The sequence below is a fragment of the Gymnoscopelus braueri genome (assembly GCF_963280865.1).
Source record: "Gymnoscopelus braueri genome assembly, chromosome: 7".
NCBI lineage: Eukaryota > Metazoa > Chordata > Actinopteri > Myctophiformes > Myctophidae > Gymnoscopelus > Gymnoscopelus braueri.
The window spans coordinates 49,978,345-49,997,043 of record NC_137608.1 but is presented as its reverse complement, the minus strand read 5'-3'; the positions used below and the strand labels follow the sequence as shown (position 1 = coordinate 49,997,043).

General features: G+C 38.9%; 3 protein-coding genes across 4 annotated transcripts in view; all 3 read right to left on the bottom strand.

Annotated features, from left to right (window-relative positions):
- The window catches only part of LOC308089217 (H-2 class II histocompatibility antigen, E-S beta chain-like), a 96,404-nt gene extending 96,169 nt beyond the window's left edge, over positions 1 to 235 (bottom strand). Inside the window, exon 1 of the mRNA XM_080433800.1 lies at positions 83 to 235. The gene's annotated coding sequence lies outside the window, so the exon portion shown is untranslated. The remainder of the gene's footprint in view (positions 1 to 82) is intronic.
- LOC308089223 (H-2 class II histocompatibility antigen, E-S beta chain-like) overlaps positions 1 to 18,699 on the bottom strand; it is a 219,489-nt gene that overhangs the window by 37,980 nt on the left and 162,810 nt on the right. The window lies entirely within an intron of this gene.
- LOC308089228 (H-2 class II histocompatibility antigen, E-S beta chain-like) overlaps positions 1 to 18,699 on the bottom strand; it is a 57,862-nt gene that overhangs the window by 37,980 nt on the left and 1,183 nt on the right. For both annotated transcript variants that reach the window (XM_080433831.1, XM_080433832.1), the window contains exons 2-5: positions 18,415 to 18,498; positions 16,748 to 17,002; positions 15,530 to 15,802; positions 14,309 to 14,525 (exon numbers count right to left, since the gene is read on the bottom strand). In XM_080433831.1, the coding sequence (XP_080289957.1) occupies positions 14,309 to 14,525; positions 15,530 to 15,802; positions 16,748 to 17,002; positions 18,415 to 18,481 (812 nt within the window). In that variant the 5' untranslated portion in view covers positions 18,482 to 18,498. The remainder of the gene's footprint in view (positions 1 to 14,308; positions 14,526 to 15,529; positions 15,803 to 16,747; positions 17,003 to 18,414; positions 18,499 to 18,699) is intronic.

The window sequence follows — 18,699 nt, the reverse complement described above, 5'->3', positions numbered from 1 at the left end:
TTGTGCATCGTTCATGTGTGGTTTATAACAGTAGATATACATATATATATATTATATAATAACATAAATATAATGTACTTACTTCGTGGGATCGCTTTGACATGAAGCACAGAGGAGAGGATGAGGAGGGTGGCTGTAATCTTTATCATCACTGATTAAAACTGAACTGAATTTGATAGATGAGAATAAACAGATGAGAATAAACAGATGAGAATAAACAGATCAGAACAAACAGATGAGAATAAACAGATGAAAATAAACAGATCAGAATAAACAGATGTTTACTGAAGGAGAAGTTCTGGAGTCTGAAAGAGAATGATGGAGGTCTCGTTCTTTAGTTCAGAAGAATCAGCCAATCAGATTAAAGATATGATGATCATCTGTTGATCATCTGTTTCTGGAATAAGGACAGTCTGGATTATTGCACATATCATGAACAGTATAGCTGCTGCTGATGCACCTTATATCTCCTCATATACATACTGTACCTTATGCACCTTATGTCTAACCTCATGTACATACTGTATGTAAATATCTTTGTTTAATTCATCTTTTATTCTCTCCTTGCTCCTCCCCCGTCTTCTTTTCTTTCTCCTTCTGAAAATAACTAAAATGATGGAGCTGTACAAAAAATAATTTCACCCACTTCTTTACACCTTTAACCTGTGATGTGACAATAAAGATGATTCTGATTATGTGACATCTTGGAGCGAAAGGTAGCCTGGGATCAAATACCGTTTTCAGGTTTCTGGTCCGGTCTGGAGTGGAAATAACTTTACGTCATCAGGCGGCCGGAACCCACGACCGGAACCTCCAGCGCTGTGCGCCTTCAAAATGATTCCCCTAGTTTAAAACTTGTTTAGTTTGGTATAATCGTATCGTTTCTTTTGGTATAATAATGGTTTGGTATGTTCATCTTTTATTCTAACTCGTAGCGCGACTAGCGAGACTAAACGAACTGATTCACATTATGTGGGGAACAAAAACAATGTGACACAAACCGGAACCAACCACCGGAACAACATTGTTTTTTTCCCCCTTTTTTCTAAACCGGATCACAGGGCTCAGTTTAAGAATGAATACCAGGCTTTCCTCCAACCTGCTCATCAGAAGCAGTTAGGGGTTCAGTGCCTTGCTCAATAAAAACACACTGGTCATGTGATCAAAGTGTCACATGAGAGGTGTGTGTGTGTGTGTGTGTGTGTGTGTGTGTGTGTGTGTGTGTGTGTGTGTGTGTGTGTGTGTGTGTGTGTGTGTGTGTGTGTGTGTGTGTGTGTGTGTGTGTGTGTGTGCGTGCGTGTGCGTGTGTGTGTGCGTGTGTGCGTGTGTGATTTCATTGAATGCTAATTGCGAACGCGGAAGGAGGCCTCCGACCAAGTGGAGCTTACTATGTAACCCAGCTGCTCAGGTTGTGTCTCTGTCTGTGTGTCTGTGTTCATGCTCTCATTAGCTCGTGCCCCCATGTGACCCCCATGTGTGCACTGCCTGTAAGCAGCTACCCGAGTGCGCCAGAGTGCAGGAATTTAGACAATGCTCTGATTACAATGCACAACAGCCTGCAAAACACACACACACACACACACACACACACACACACACACACACACACACACACACACACACACACACACACACACACACAATATCAATGTTCTCTCCCCTTCACTGTGAAATAACACGGATTACAAGTCCGTAAATACACAATATTTTCGAGCTGCGTTCGCGCGTCTTACTTGTGTCTGTTTATATTGCAGTGTTTTGTTTTTTGTCATTACAGCACTTTGGTTGACATGGTTATGTTACATGTGCTATAAATAAAGTTTTGGTTGAGTTGAGTTGTTACATAATAATAAAAATAAAGTAAAACAGTAATCAGTATTATTACTATCTGCCCATACTCGTTCCCCACAGAGGTCGTTAACTAGAATGATGTCCACACTTGTAACCGGCAACTCCGGCCGCACCCCCATGTGAACTTCTCCATTAACCAACTCTGAAAGGAGAGACATTTCATGCACTGGAACAGGAACAACAAACATCCTCATTCCCTGAAACTAAATGCTCTAAACCTGCATCAGTTTCAGTTGTAAAAGGTAACAGACTCTGGTACAAAATAATCTAATGATCCACAGTCTGGTAGCACCCTCACTCATAGACATATAAAGGTAGACGCCTCCTTCGGCTCTGAGGCATTGGTATCACGGGGGCCATTTTAGCGTAGGAAAGCTTCCCTGAAGCTTCCGCATGTGTCACAGAAGGGGGCGTTCGGTAGGCCAATCAGAGGCAGGTGGGGGCGGGACAGCAGGTGGGGGCGGGACAACTAGATTCTGACAGGTCTTAGAAAAGACGGACTGTGATTGGCCAGTAGTCAACGCGCTGTGAGCGCTGTGATTGGCCAGTAGTCACTTTGAGTGTCCGTTTGCCTACGCGAAAATGGCGGCCGCGATACGAGTTGCTCCAACGAACTGCAGAGGCCAATGAGGTATCTAGGTTTCTATGTCTATGCCCTCACTGGCACCTGTTTGTCACTTCCCATCACCCATACCAAACCGTTACAAATGAATGGCAAGTATGCATCAACAGTGTTAGACTTCAAAGAGCGCCCTCTGCTGTCCTAAAGGCAAAGCCACTGGGCTGAGTGAGTTGGCCAGATTTAAAGGAGTAGTTCACCCAAAAAATAACCTATTTCCTATCAATTACACACCACTTGAAGCATTGAATTCATGGAGATTTTTAGTTTTTTGTCTCATTCCTAAGCCAATAATTTGATGGCCAGCAGTCTCTCCAGTAGGAGACACAAAGAGTCTCCTTTGTGTCTCCTACCGGATACATAAGCATCTTTATTATTATCATCAAATTATTGGGAATGTGACAAAAACAATTACATCTCCATGAATTCAAGCGTTCATGGGGTGTGTAATGAATAGAAAATAAGTAATTTTTTGGGTGAACTACTCCTTTAACCCATTAAGACCGGGAACGCATCTGTGTCAATTTAAGATTTCTTTGGGCTATTCAAGCATAGCAGATCTACAAGCTCGGTGCCGCGCTATGAGCTTGTAGATCTGCAAAAAAAAAATGAAATCATGAAAGAATGTGCAAATCTTTGAATAAATACATTTTTAACTCAAATATTTGCTTTTGGGGTCCCTGGAACATTGACATGAAATAGTTTGAGAAGAAGTTTGAGAAAAGTTTGAGAAAGTTACAGTCTGTCTTTGCTTATGTGTTCACTAATGCTTTTGTCCTGTGTTTAGAGTCTATCCTGCCTTACTGGCTGTGCTGCCCTGGTCTGGCTAGACACCTGTCACTCACCTGGGAGTGCTCTGGTGGCCCCTCCCTTTCTCAGCTGTGCCTGATTTGTGATTAGGGCCTAGGGCTATATAAGTGGAGCTGTAGCTACCACTCAGTTATCTCCCCAGCACCCCAACAGAGCACTACAGTAGATTTGTTCCCTTGCTTATTTGTGTGTTTCTTTATTTCAGTTCCAATGGGCTGGCTGTAAGTATTTTTTGGTATGATTTTTCGTCATTGGTTAGTTTAGTTGTTAATTTGTTTTGGTAAATGACGGGAGTCTGGTGAGACGACGAGCACATAGTGTTTGGCTCACCAGACTCTCCACTTTTTAGTTTGGCCAGCCCATCACTTTATTTTGTTAGGATTTTAGTTAGGTTTTTGTTTTGGATCATGATTATTTATTCACAAAGCTGTATTTCAAGGTGCATAAAATATTACACACTTGTTGCAGGCTGTTTTGTAAAATAAACTTCCCAAACTTGTGTGAAAAAAACCTGTTTCCTTTATTATGTTGTGGTCCCTTGAGTGATCGAGCCAATATTAAAGGGCCCGTAACACTAGTTACTTTGCAGATATAAATGATTGTATTATAAAACATACATTAACCACTTTAGTCCTATTTTATACCTAGGCTATTTGAAAATAGCCGATCTACAAGCTCACAACGTGTCGCATCGCAACGCGTTGTGAGCTTGTAGATCTGCTATTTTCAAACATTTTAGTACTTTTACTTTTGGTACTTAAGTACATTTTGATACCAATAATTTTGTACTTTTATTCAAGTAAAAGTACTCAAAAGTAAAACATTTTAGTACTTTTTCCACCACTAACTAATTATTCCACAGACTTAGACCCATATTATTTCCCTCTCTTTTAAAAGAAGTCCTGATCTTCATCTTTGTAATTAATGTGATCCAAGCTGTGTCTAGGATTAAGTGGGGCTGTCCCAATCGTAATTGAATTATAACCCATGTCTAAAATAATTGTTAATTGGTTTCTTTTTGGTCTGCTTCTGTCCTTGTGAGGAACACACACTGGTCCTCTTCATCAGGTCACATTGATTTGATCCATTCAATACTTTTTTTCAAATACGTATAACATAGGGCTAAAGTGGTTAATGTATGTTTTATAATGTAGTAATTTATATCTGAAAAGTAACTAGTAACTAAAGTTTTCAAATAATTGTAGTGGAGTAAAAGTACAATATTTGGATCTGAGATGTAGTGGAGTAGAAGTATTAGAAATCGGAAACGCTCGTACGAATACCTCACAATTGTACTACTCAAGTACAGGACTAAGTAAATGTACTTAGTTACTTTCCACCACTGCCTGTAAAGAGCACACACCCTGTACGCTCTTTTTGACTGGAGAGTAGCTCCAGTCCTACAGACAGATATCAGCCATCTGGCCAAAAGGGGGAGTTAACCTCTGAAGCCTTTTAAAGAGAGGCGGGGCATCGGTGAAAAAGGGGCGGGGTTTGGTAAGGAATGCTCTGTCTGTGGGAAAAAGGGGGCGGGTTTGCTAAAAAAGGGTCCGGAACGCGTCATCATTGGTTGTTTGCCACCGATTGGTTGCTGCAACTTGGATTCATGCAGGGAGACGCCCCCTCTCTGGTCTGACATTTTTTGAACGGCGGCCATTGTTGCCTACAGGCACTGCAGAGAAGTAGACAGACTATGGAGGCATCAGAATTTTTTATTAAATTATAGAATGCACCAAAACATTAATAAGCGTCGACTTGAATCTATTTAAGCCACAATAAAGCCCCGATTTTATTTTTGATATGTTTTGGACATATTTAGCATAGTTTCAGGTGATTTTCTGTGATCCTGTGTTCATTTAAGAGCATTGAAATGTCACCTTAAAATAAATTTTCATAAATTACAGAATGTACCTAAAAAAAATTAAGTGTCCAATAAATATGGGGGGGGGGGGGGCGGCTGCTGCTGCTGCTACAACGTGTGCGACAGAGTCTCCACACAACGGTGTCCAACCGAGTTATACTTCTCCAGTACAACGGTGTCTAACCGAGAGTTATACTTCTCCAGTACAACGGTGTCTAACCGAGAGTTATACTTCTCCAGTACAACGGTGTCTAACCGAGAGTCCATGCAGATCACAGTTGACAAATATTATATATTATCGGAGCTATTATTAATCAGTGGTGGAAAAAGTACTCAAATGTTTTACTTAAGTAAAAGTATCACTACTCCAATGCAGAAGTACTCTGTTACAAGTAAAAGTTTGGAATTAAAAATGTACTTGAGTAAAAGTACCAAAGTATTGGTATCAGAATGTACTTAAAGTACCAAAAGTAAAAGTACAAAAATGTTTGAAAATAGCAGAGCTACAAGCTCACAACGCGTCGCTTGTAGATCCGCTATTTTCAAATAGCCTATATAAAATAGGGCTAAAGTGGTTAATGTATGTTTCATAATATCATCATTTATATCTGAAAAGTAACTAGTAACTAGAGTGAGAGAGTGAGAGAGAGAGGTGTTAATTTGCTCATGCGTTAATGTGTCAATAACGTGCTAACTTTGACAGCACTACTTCTGTGTCTTTCCTCCAGGATCCTTCTCAGATCATGAACACAGAAGCCACGTCCTAGCTCTCCAGTCAAAATGACATCTATTGTATGTCATTCGTCCTTGTTTTCACAGCTACACCAAATCTCTTTGCCCAAAATAGCAGATCTACAAGCTCACAACACATTGATGCTGGGACTTTTAGGCATATCTAATATTGTTAATCACAATTATTTTGGCCTAAAAAATTGTGACATGAAATAGTGCCTATAGTCACCTCACCTGTAAATATTGTATTGGTGTTTTGTGTTCATGTTGTACATTTAATTAGGCTACTGCTGTCAGCTAATCACCCCCCCCCCCCATTTTTCTCCCCCATTAATTCCTCCACACACACACTGTGTGTTGTCTCTGCTGTTGTTTCCTACTGACCCAACTGCCGGTGAGGAGCCTCGCTCTCTCTCAGAAGACAGGAAATGCTCTCATACTGTAGTTCGGAATTATTGGAATGATAGAGAGAGGTGCACTCAGTGGAACGCAAATATCAGCCTGACTGACAAACTGCAATTCTGTCTGTCTGTCCGTCCGCTCTCTCTCTGTAGGACAAATTGTAAATAGTTGAGCATAGAGCTTTGATGTGAGGTCTGTTAGATCTACACAGCTAGTCTACATGAGTTTCCCACCAGGATAGAGGAAGCTGAATACATTATTTCAGATGATCAAGTGGGAAAACTTGGTCTTGAGTCTCTCTGTCTCGCTCCCTCTCTGTAGTCTCACATTGCCAGATGAAAGATTGTCTGGCTCCTGATTTTATAACATTAGTGCCCCCCCCCCCCTACTGTTTATTAAAGAGCTGGAGAGTCAGACTATTTAACACTTATTTTAACAAAATATCACTTAAATCACCTTTAAACATAAATGTGTGTTCTGACTTGGGAAATTGTAAACCTGACTTAAGACAAATTAAAGTCCAGATTTAGGCACATTAATACAATTTTAAATAAAGTAACTCTTGACATGGCGATCAGACCCTTCCTCACCCAGGAGTCAGCCCAGCTCCTTATCCAGACATCAGTCATATCAAAACTTGACTATTGTAACTCTCTCCTTACTGGCCTCCCGGCATGTGCACTTAAGCCTTTAAGGCCGGGAAGGGAACGCATGTGTGTGTCATTTTAAGATTTCTTTGGCTATTCAAAAATAGCAGATCTACAAGCTCATAGCGCGGCACCGAGTGCCGTGCTATGAGCTTGTAGATCTGTTATTTTTAGAAAAATCCTGAAATTTTGTGCAAATCTTTTATATACATTTTAACTCAAATCTTTGCTTCTGGGGGTCCCTGGAACAAAGTATTTTTAGATGGGAGGGGGTCCGCGGACAAATACATATTATTTTGGGGGTCCTTGACATGAAAAAAGTTTGAAAACCATTGATAATATTTCAACATAAGTAAAACAATAAATACATTTAAAACCTTAGGAAAAAATAACTTTAGGATTTAGGAGACATTTGTAAAATCCCCAGAAGCAAAGATTTGAGTTACAGACTTTCGCTTTAAAAAAGTATATATATATTTAAACTAGAGATTTGCACACATTTTCACGATTTTTCAAAACAAATAGCAGATCTACAAGCTCATAGTGCGGCACTCGGTGCCGCGCTATGAGCTTGTAGATCTGCTATTTTTATATAGCCAAATAAATCTTAAAATGACACAGATGCGTTCCCGGTCTTAAAGGGTTAAGCCCCTCCAAACGATCCAGAATGCAGCAGCACGACTGGTCTTCAACCAGTCAAAATGTTCACATGTCTCCCCCCTTCTCCTCTCCCTCCATTGGCTCCCAGTTGCTGCCCTCACAGAGTACAAAACACTGACGTTGGCCTATACAAAGCAACCAAAGGTATGACACCCCCGTATCTTCAAAGCCTGATCCAACCCTACAACCCCTCCTCCCGCTCTCTCAGATCAGTGAACTGTCAGAACCTTCGCTAAAACATCCGGGGCAACGCTCCACACGTCCCAGACTCTTCTCCCTTCTGGCTCCCAAACTATGGAATGAACTCCCCATAGCAGTTAGAACTGCAGACTCACTCCCAATCTTCTGCCCTAATCTGAAGACTCTCCTCTTCAGACTCCATCTCAGCCCGTAGCACTTGTCCTAGCCTTGATGACCTCACAGGATTATGCAAAGGCTAAAATGTATATATATGTATTATATAGCATGTTATGTAGACAGATGCCTTGGTTTATCTATGTATTAGTTATTATTAGATTATTGGTTTACTATTACCATACTATTTCTATGCATTTGATGTATTATGATGTATTATCTTGTGTCCTTGCTTACTGTAAATCGCTCTGGATTAAGAGCGTCTGCTAAATGCCAGAACTGTAAACTGAATATCAAAGGTGGCCAGTGTCATGAACAGATGATTCAGGCAAAAATGACCTAGGCCATTAATTTAGGAAGGTGACAATGCCCAAAATAGGGATTCCAGGTTGAAAGAGGTTCACCATCTTAAACCCTCTATTATTAGTAAAACGGACTTGAGTTACAACTCTGCTTCTTTCCGTCGACACCAACTCTCTTTGCAAAAAAGAAATTGCAATATGACGCTTTGTGAGCTTGTAGATCTGCTATGTTTTGCTGAATGTTCGTCCCAGAACAGGCATGCTGAGGTTCAAGTGGTTGAAGTTCTTTGTTTTTTCCACTTCATGTTATTGAGAGTGTCTGTCAGTTTTGTTTAGTTTATAATTTTTTGTTAGGTTTTCATGGTGGGTTTTGTAAGGCTATACATTTTGTCTTGTGTGTGTGTTTTTTTTTGCCTGCCTACTAGTCACCCATTCTGTATGTTAATGAGCCTGTGATGTCGCAACTCGTCAGTGTATCTTTTATTCTTGCTTCCTGGGACGTGCAGATAATGTTAGAGAGGCAGGGGCTGACATTTCCTAAAAGGGCACTTTTGGCCAAAAATTGCGAAAAAAAGCTTGAGAGCATGTAGATCAGCTATTTTCAGTGTGCAACCCTGCACTATTTACTGTAGCTACTGGAGATGCGGCCTATATGACATGGATTTCTACACAGAGGACACATTCTTTCAACGTAAAATTATGCGTTGAAGTTCAGGAGAGTTCAGAAAACCGCAATTCTGAATGAGAGCAGTTTTTTGCAGACGGGTAAAAGGGCAGGGGCTCAAGCCCCCTTTGATGTCTATGTGTGCACGTGCCTGCTTGCCACTACACTATTAAAGGCTTTTTAATTTGTCCACAATGTTGTCACCCATTTGTACCAAAGAGCTCCTTGTTGGGGGTTTTCACTCCAGTCTCAGTCTGTGTTGGATCAGTGGTTCCCCATGTTTTCTGGATCAGGGTCCAGGACCTAGCGGTGGCAGTGGCTCAGGGGGTAGAGTGGCCTCTAGAGCGGCCGGATGGGAACCTCAAGGTTCCGAGTTCGGTCCCGGGCTCCTCCAGAGTTGGTGTCAAAGTGTCCTTGAGCAAGACACTGAACCCCTAATTGCTCCCGATGAGCCGGTTGGTGCCTTGCATGGTTTCCTCCTCCATCGGTGTATGAATGTGTGTTTGAATGGGTGAATGTAATGCCTAATGTAAAGCGCTTTGGATAAAAGCGTTATATAAATGCACCTGAACGTATGGAAAGCGTTCACAGGCCTCCCATCTGTTACTGTATCTTAAGTGTTCTGTTATTTGGGGGCCCACTTGTAATCTCCTCACAGCCCACCAGTGTTAGAGATCACTGGTTCCCAAACAGTGGGTCGGGACCCATGTGTGTGTCACGGACCAATTTTTATGGGTTGCAAGTAATTATCCCCCTTTTTTCCATTTCCTACAGAAAAAAAGATTATTATTTCAAAATATAACAAAAAAAACTTAAACGTCACAACTTGTCATCAATTAAAAACAATTCCAACATTTTTCAAAAGTATTTCATAACTGAAATAAAAAAATATAATACTTTCCATAAAAAAACTTTCGTGTCGCGTTGGTGAGCTTGTAGATCTGCTATTTTCATTAGTTTGGGTCCCGGGCAAACTTGAGCTAAAACAATTGGAAACCAGTGTGTGTTAGATCATTCACGGTCATTTCAAACTCTTTTTATACACTTTATATCAGTTGAAGTTCTTTGTGCTCCAGAGGTCAACAGCTCTTCACTTTAAACATTTACCTATGGACACTATGGAGCTTCTGCTTCAAAGAGAAATGAACCTCAAACTCTTCCTTTGATGTTCTGAAGCAAAGGACCAGCCTGTGTGTGTGTGTGTGTGTGTGTGTGTGTGTGTGTGTGTGTGTGTGTGTGTGTGTGTGTGTGTGTGTGTGTGTGTGTGTGTGTGTGTGTGTGTGTGTGTGTGTGTGTGTGTGTGTGTGTGTGTGTGTGTGTGTGTGTGTGTGTGTGTGTGTGTGTGTGTGTGTGTGTGTGTGTGTGTGTGTGTTAGTGCATGTGGTTGTGTGATGGAGGGTGAGGAGGTCAAACCATCAATAGATAAAGCAATGTTTGAGGAAGTCATCAGTGGGTGAAGAAGAACTTTCTGGATTTTCCAAAGTCATACTGTAGCTGTTTTCAACTTGGTGCCTATTCAGAACGTTATATCTCTATATTGTGATAGTAATCATTGTTATAGAGTATTTATTCAGTAACAGTGTTAAATAGCTCTATATTGTGATAGTAATCATTACTATAGAGTGTTTGTTCAGTAACAGTGTTAAATAGCTCTATATTGGGATAGTAATAATTACTATAGAGTGTATGTTCAGTAACAGTGTTAAATAGCTCTATATTGTGATAGTAATCATTGTTATAGAGTATTTATTCAGTAACAGTGTTAAATAGCTCTATATTGTGATAGTAATCATTACTATAGAGTGTTTGTTCAGTAACAGTGTTAAATAGCTCTATATTGGGATAGTAATCATTACTATAGAGTGTTTGTTCAGTAACAGTGTTAAATAGCTCTATATTGTGAATGGGCACTCTCTCTTGATTGGCTGAAATTGGCAACCCACCTAAAGTGAAATGTAAGAGAACATGAGGCACAATTATATTTTCTCATTCCTTTATTGATATTGTGACATTCCATTCAAACCAAGCAAATTAAAGCCAAAATCTAACATCTGAACTTTAAACCATTCATGATCAGGGGCCCAGATCCCAGGGGGGAAGGAACGGATAGAAACACAACAGTGGAGCTGAAAAACGGAAAGATAAATAATCACCTCAGACCACCCTAGAGGACCAGGTCCACCCATCACCTCAGACCACCCTAGAGGACCAGGTCCACCCATCACAAGGAAACAGTGATGGCATAATGATCTTAACACATTCATTAGCACACAATACAAATGATTACATAATAAATGACTTATGGTCAATTTTTTAATAATAAAACCTTTTTCACAAAAAATGGTTGACTGACTTCTATTCAGATGGATATTAATATTAATGTTATGAAGAACTCTGATTGTGTGTGTGATCATTTATTTAATGTTTCAATATAGTGTAGAACTGAAATATTATGTTTGTGTTTTCTGACGACACAAACTATACAAAGTAGTTTGATGAACCGCCCACACTAATTGGGACTCCCTCTTCCTTTGGTGTGTCGCACAGGTGGCGCCTAAACCCTGACCTTTAACCTCACATAAACTATGTCTATAAACCTAACTTTAACACTAACCTTAACCTCACCTCAAAACCACGTCGACCTGGGCAAAACACCGGGAAAAGACAGTAATTATCGTTAGCCTTAGCTAGACAATTAGCATTTTAATTGTTTAAAGGACACATTAGTGAAAAAGCTGCTGTTATGAGTATTTAAAAGCTGAATGGACACACATGTATTTCCTCCTCTCTCCACCAGGGGGCAGCGATGACTCTCTGCTTCTCTGAAAACACACCCAGGTGTTCTGTGAAAAGACAAAAAAACAATAAGAATCAGAATGTATTAACTGTGTGAACATGTTAACACTTTAGAATAACCTTCCCTTATAATAGTAAATTAATCATTCCCAAAGTATTAGTTAATGTGTTATTCATAACTTGTTAAATGTGTGTTAATGGTTAATGATTTAATGATTTAAAACAATGATATAAATGGTTAATAGATCATGAACAATTTATTAGTAAGGTTAGGGTGAAGGTTAAGTTCATAGACATAGTTCATGTGAGGTTAAAGGTCAGGGTTTAGGGTTAAGGCTAGGTTTATAGACATAGTTTCTGTGAGGTTAAAGGTCAGGGTTTAGGCGCCATCTGGGCGACACACCAAAGGAAGAGGGAGTCCCAATTAGTGTGGGCGGTTCATCAAACTGATGAAAACACACACAAGCCCCCCCCCCCCATCTGACCACATTGTCATCAGTGGTGTCTGATACAACCAATCATTTGATTATTACATTTGATTATTAGATTCATTATTATAAGAAATGAAGCAGAAGACACATGATAATGTGAATTCACACGACCGGGATGGTTTACCATGCTAGTTGTTTCACTTCTTACACAAGCATGTTGTTTTGTGTATGCTTTCTAGTTTTTATACATAAACAATAAGAAAAACGTTCAGTAAAAAGAAAGAGGAAGTGAACCTGGGTGTGTGGGAGGAGTCTAAAGATTGTCATTGGTTGTCGGCACCAGAATACGACCTGATAGAAGAAGAAGAGAGACAGTTAATACACACAAACAGATAAATCATATTTACTGTATTGTGTGTATTTCTCCATAAAATGCATAAATGTACACACAACACAATAACACAATAACACACCAACATTAGGGTTCAGTCATCAGAACTAATGTGAACATTTGACTCTTATATTTAGGACTACATGTAACACTGATGTATTAAAGCTAAATGTGACAACATAGAACACACTTTGACCTCTAACTAGGTCGTCTAAACTGGTCTAAACCGATTAAGGTTCTAAACCAATATAAACCAGTTTAGGTTGTGGCTTTACATGTTTGTTTGTTTGTTTGTTTGTTTGTTTGTTTGCATTTATGTGAGGGTTCCACATGTCATGTTATCCTCTGTTGATCTGACCTAATTTCTTCCACTGGTAGTATATTAATTAATTAAACATGTTAATTAAACATGTTAATTAAACATGCTAATCACCTTGTTTCTTCCACTGGAAGTAGATGAATCCAGACAGGAACAAGACCAGACCCAGAACCAGACCTGATGCTCCCATGGCCACCTTGTTCTTCACTGACTCTGGCATGGAGTCATCTGACAATACAAACATCATATTATATCATATCAGTAGATTAAAACATCTTGTTCTTCACAGACTCTGACATGGAGTCATCTGACAATAAGCTACAACAACCAAACACAATAAACAATAAACAGACGACACAGTCATTGTGAGTCTGTTAAGTAATAATGAGTCCAACCCTATTGGTCCAGTCTATGAGGAGTTTGTCACCTGATGTGACATGTCCTTCTTAGAGCTAAATACATCCAAAACAAAGGATATGATGATAGATTTTAGAAGACATTAATTAACCTTTTACTATGATGATTATAAACCAGGCTGTGGAATGTGCAGAAAGTATCTTGGGACAGAGTCATAGACTCAGAACTGTGAGGCAGTTTGTAAAAAAAAGAACATCAGTGCTTGTTCTGTCTTAGAAAACTGTCTTGTTTTCACATTGATGAAACCATGATGACTCTTTGATCTGCTTTTATCAAATCAATCTGGTCTTTGATCTGTTTTTAGCGAATCAATCTGGTCTTTTATCAGCTTTTATCAAATCAATCTGGTCTTTAGTATGCTTTTATCAAATCAATAAGCTCATAGCGCGACACCGAGTGCCGCGCTATGAGCTTGTAGATCTGCTATTTTTGAAAAATCTTGAACATTTGTGCAAATGTTTGAATACAATTTATATATTTTATTTTTTAAACATTTTTAACTCAAACATTTTCTTCTGGAACAACATATTTTGATGGGGATCAGTGGCCAAAAACATATCAATTTGGGGGTCCTTGACAAGAAAAAGTTTGAGCACCACTGATATATTTTTTCAGATAAATGTAGACATATGTTGAGAGACATTTGACAGTTACAAATGTTTGCTTTAAAAATACATATATTCAAAGATTTGCACAAATGTTCTAGATTTTTCAAAAATAGCAGATCTACAAGCTCTTTATATCTGCTATTTTGACAGTAGATTACACTAGATTACAGTAACTGACCCCAGTCCATCTTGATAGGCGTGGTCAGGCTGGGATGTTCCACCATGCATGTGATCTTCTCTCCTGATCTGTAACACACACACACACACACACACACACACACACACACACACACACACACACACACACACACACACACACACACACACACACACACACACACACACACACACACACACACACACACACACACACACACACACACACTGGTAGTACCAGTAGAGTTGTCTATTAGTTGTGTATTTAGGTGTCTGTTGGGTGTGTACCTGGGTGTGTACTCCAGGTAGGAGTGGTACTGGTAGTACCAGTCTCCATCAGACAGCTCATCAGTAGAGGAGAGACCAGAGGTCAAAGGTTCTTGACCTCTCCACCAGGTCACCAGGATCACTTTAGGATAGAAGTCGTAGCTGCTGCACCTCAGCATGTGAGTGTGTTCACCACGACGAGGGGGAGTCTCTGACTTCAGTCTCACTTTGGGCTCCACTGGATAAATAACATTATTATTATTATTATTATTATTATTATTATTATTACCCTTATGATTATGATTATGATTATTATTATTACCCTTATTACATACCAGATGTACAATATTACATTGTGAATTGTAAGTGTCAGTGTTTGGCCACCAGATGGCACCAGAGAACAACGTTTCATAGAATACTATAGATTCTACAATATTCTACAGTTTTCTACAAATAGAATGCATTTATATTATATAATTTAAACATTTTAAATAATTCACAGTTACACAGTGCTTTACATAAACAAAAATAAACCATTAAATATAATTAAATGAAAATAGTTTGAATGAACTAGAGTAGAAACAAACAAAACAATACACATAATCCTGTAGAATATTACTAAAGTGATTAAAAACATACAAAAGACAATAATTAAAATATAAAATCAGGTGGTGAAATGAAGTGTATAGAGGTGTGTTTTAGCCTGCATGGTTCTTTTTAAAGTTCATTTAAAACATTAATCCTGGTGTCTCTGTTTTAGGCAGGTGTGAGAAAACACTCAGAAATAGATCTATATGTTTCATTTATGCTCGGTGTACGATGGTGACACCACATGTTGTGAGCTTGTAGATCTGCTATTTCCACTGCGTGGCAGCGTGTTAGGATAGAGTATGCAGGCTTAAAGGAGTAGTTCACCTACCGAGTAGTCCCCTACCGGATACATTAGCATCTTTCCACCGGTAATCAAATTATTGGCTTAAGAATGCGACAAAAACTAAACCATCTCCATGAATTCAACCTTCACAGGGTGTAATTGATGTAGAAAATAAGTCATTTTTGGTTTGAACTACTCCTTTAAGTGTTTAGGAGGATCTGAAATGTTTGTCAGCTGATTAGGTAATGTTTTATAATCATTATCAGATCAATATTAACACCATTAATCATCTCTGAATAGAATCATGTGATTTCATGTTAAAGTTTATGAGGTGATGAGTGTTGAGTGCTGCTCTGAGATCAGCTCACCTCTCTTGTTCAGAACAGAAGAGTAGTCGACCTCAATGTTGGTTTTGCAGTGTGCCTCTCGTGCTGCTCTCCTATAAGCCAGTTCTGTAGGATCTTTATTGAGGAGCTCTGCCTGCTTCACACCAAACTCAGTGTATCCAACCCACTGATCTACTCTACTGTCCCACCTGTTGATCTCATCACCATCGAAATTATATGACAGTATGTACTGTATGTCCTTCAGCTCACTGGAGTTATACACACAGCGGTCAGCCTGATAGAACACATATCCATCTGGAAATACACAATTACAAATGTCATTAATGTTCAGTTTTATTATCATCTGTATAATATCAACACTAGGCTAACTGCCCCCTATCGGCCAAATATGTCACTACATAAAGTCTACAATAGATTCAGGCATTGTTTCTCTATGTGTGCAGTTGAGTAAACAAGGACAAGAGTGAAATGCCCCACAATATGAATACATTTTGATATGTTTTATTTTGATGGTAACTGTTGTATAATCGTATTATCTTGGATTTTGACATGATTCATATGTCTTTTAATTGAAAATCCAAATAAATAAAGTAAAGTGTATCAGATACTCTCAGTGGTCATTGGTCATGGGCCGCGGTAACACGCCGTCCCACCAGTCCTTTGAGCAGGAGCACGCACACGCACATGCATCCTTTAAAACAACCCTTAAGTTCACACCTCAACAAAGGCTGCCGACTGCCGGGTGTCACACCAGGTGAATTAACATAGGAATGAGCCTAGATGCATATCAATTGTCCATTGTGTGACCTGTAGTGTAGGTGTTAAGTCACGTGCGCGTGACGTCTTTAAAATAGTGTCCCACCAGAGATAGATTCACCAAATCAACACTGGATACGCTTCCTCAGAAGGTTTTTGGATGGTATACGCTTTAAAAAAAGAAAATCTGCACTGTATACTATGTATATAGTGTAACACGGTAGAACACACCACTGTCTACATAGTTGTACCATCTACACCTCACCTACAGCTCAGGCTGTACAGAGCAGATACTAATGCATATATTTGTAAACAAATAAAAATAAAGCACTTTGAGCACATATTCATGTTTACTAGAAATACATATTATTTAGAAAATATTTCACCATAAATGCTTTATATACATGTTTAAACATTTTCATTAATGTAAAAAATATTCAACCGGTTAAGTTAATAACTATTGTGTTCATCGTATTCATGTACCTTTCACTGGTGGTTTCTTCAAGGCGGTGAGAATGGTGTCCAGGTTGGCTTTGCAGAGCGCCTGATCACCCAAAGCATAATCATAAGCTCCAGGGTAGGTCATATGATCTACAAACGGAGGCTGAGGCTCCACCGCCTTCCGTTTGTTGAAGTCTGCGTAGAACAACACTTCACCATCCAGCCCCACCATCCACTCTTTATATGAGTCTTTAACTGTGTCTGAACAGCCAAAGAGTTGAATGCTCTCATGGAACACTGGAAACAATATATATATATAAAATGTAATTCAACAACCTTCTTCACAGTGACAATAACACATAATCATCATGTTAAACAATCATTTTTGCAGTGGTGGAAAAAGTTCTCAAATATTTTACTTAAGTAAAAATATAAATACTGTTACAAGTAAAAGTCCGGAATTCAAACATTACTTGCTTAAAAGTACAAAAGTATTGCTATAAAAATGTATTTAAAGTACCAAAAGTAAAAGTACTAAAATGTTTGAAATAGCAGATCTACAAGCTCACAACACGCCGCGATGCAACGCGTTGTGAGCTTGTAGATCTGCTATTTTCAAATAGCCTAGGGTATAGAATAGGGCTAAAGTTGTTAATGTATTTTTTATAATGTTAAAATGTATATCTGCAAAGTAACTAGTAACTAAATATTTCAAATAATTGTAGTGGAGTAAAAGTACAATATTTGCCTGTGAGATGTAGTGGAGTAGAAGTAAAAGTACTGGACATTGGAAATACTCCAGTAAAGATAAGCATAACTACCTCAAAATTGTACTTGAGTAAATGTAATTAGTTACTTGTTTACTAGTCTCGCGTAGCCAGACAACTATTCCACAATCTCTGAATGCTATATAGAGTCTGGAAATACAACTCCCAAAATCCGAGAGAGGAAGCTGGCACTTCCGTTTACGAAAATATATTTTAAAATATCTTTACATTTTATTATTTTATTCCCATTTCTGCTAAGCAGCAAGTTAAATATACTTAGATGATTTGTATTTATATTAAAGGTTTCATGACGTTCAGTTTTACCACACATTAAAAGTCTTTGTCATGGTCCTTCAAACGTGTATAGAAAGTTTTAACAAAAAAATCCACTCCATTGATCCATGGCAGGTGTTTTTCTCTCACATTTCTAAAGCCTTTTCAACTGCAATGAAAAAAGAAATCTTTGCCTGTGGGTGTCGCTGGTGAGGGATTTTGCCTGTCAATCATCGCCTCTGCTCCGCCCCCCCCCAAAGGAAAGGATAGGGGAGGGGAGGGGCGAGGAGGAGAGTGGGCGGGATTAATCGGCTGTGACTTCACTGCCAAAGGGCCAAGCTCGGATTACTTTTCAGCCTAATTATTCAGAAAACCCCAGACCACAGAAAATCCACTGAATGTTCAAAGTTCAGATTTTTGGGTGTAATTGAGGTCATATAACCCCCCAAAAAACATAAAAAATAAAAAAAGTGAAAATGAATGTCATAGAACCTTTAAGATAAATTTGCGCGACTGTAGAGACGAAACGGAAGTGGGGAGGAGGCTTCATATCCAGTTTATTTGTGTGTGTTTGTCATTTGTTTATATTGCATTGTTCATATTTGTTTTTATATAATAACAGTAGATATAAATGTGTATATTATATAATAACAAATATAATGTACTTACTTCCTGGGATCGCTTTGACATGAAGTACAGAGGAGAGGATGAGGAGGGTGGTTGTAATCTTCATCATCACTGATCAAAACTGAACTGAATTTAATAGATGAGAATAAACAGATGAGAATAAACAGATCAGAATACAAAGATCAGAATAAACAGATGTTTACTGAAAGAGAAGTTCTGGAGTCTGAAAGAGAATGAAGGAGGACTCGTTCTCTAGCTCAGAAGAATCAGCCAATCAGATTAAAGATATGATGTTACATCATCTGTTTCCAAGAAGACGACAGTCTG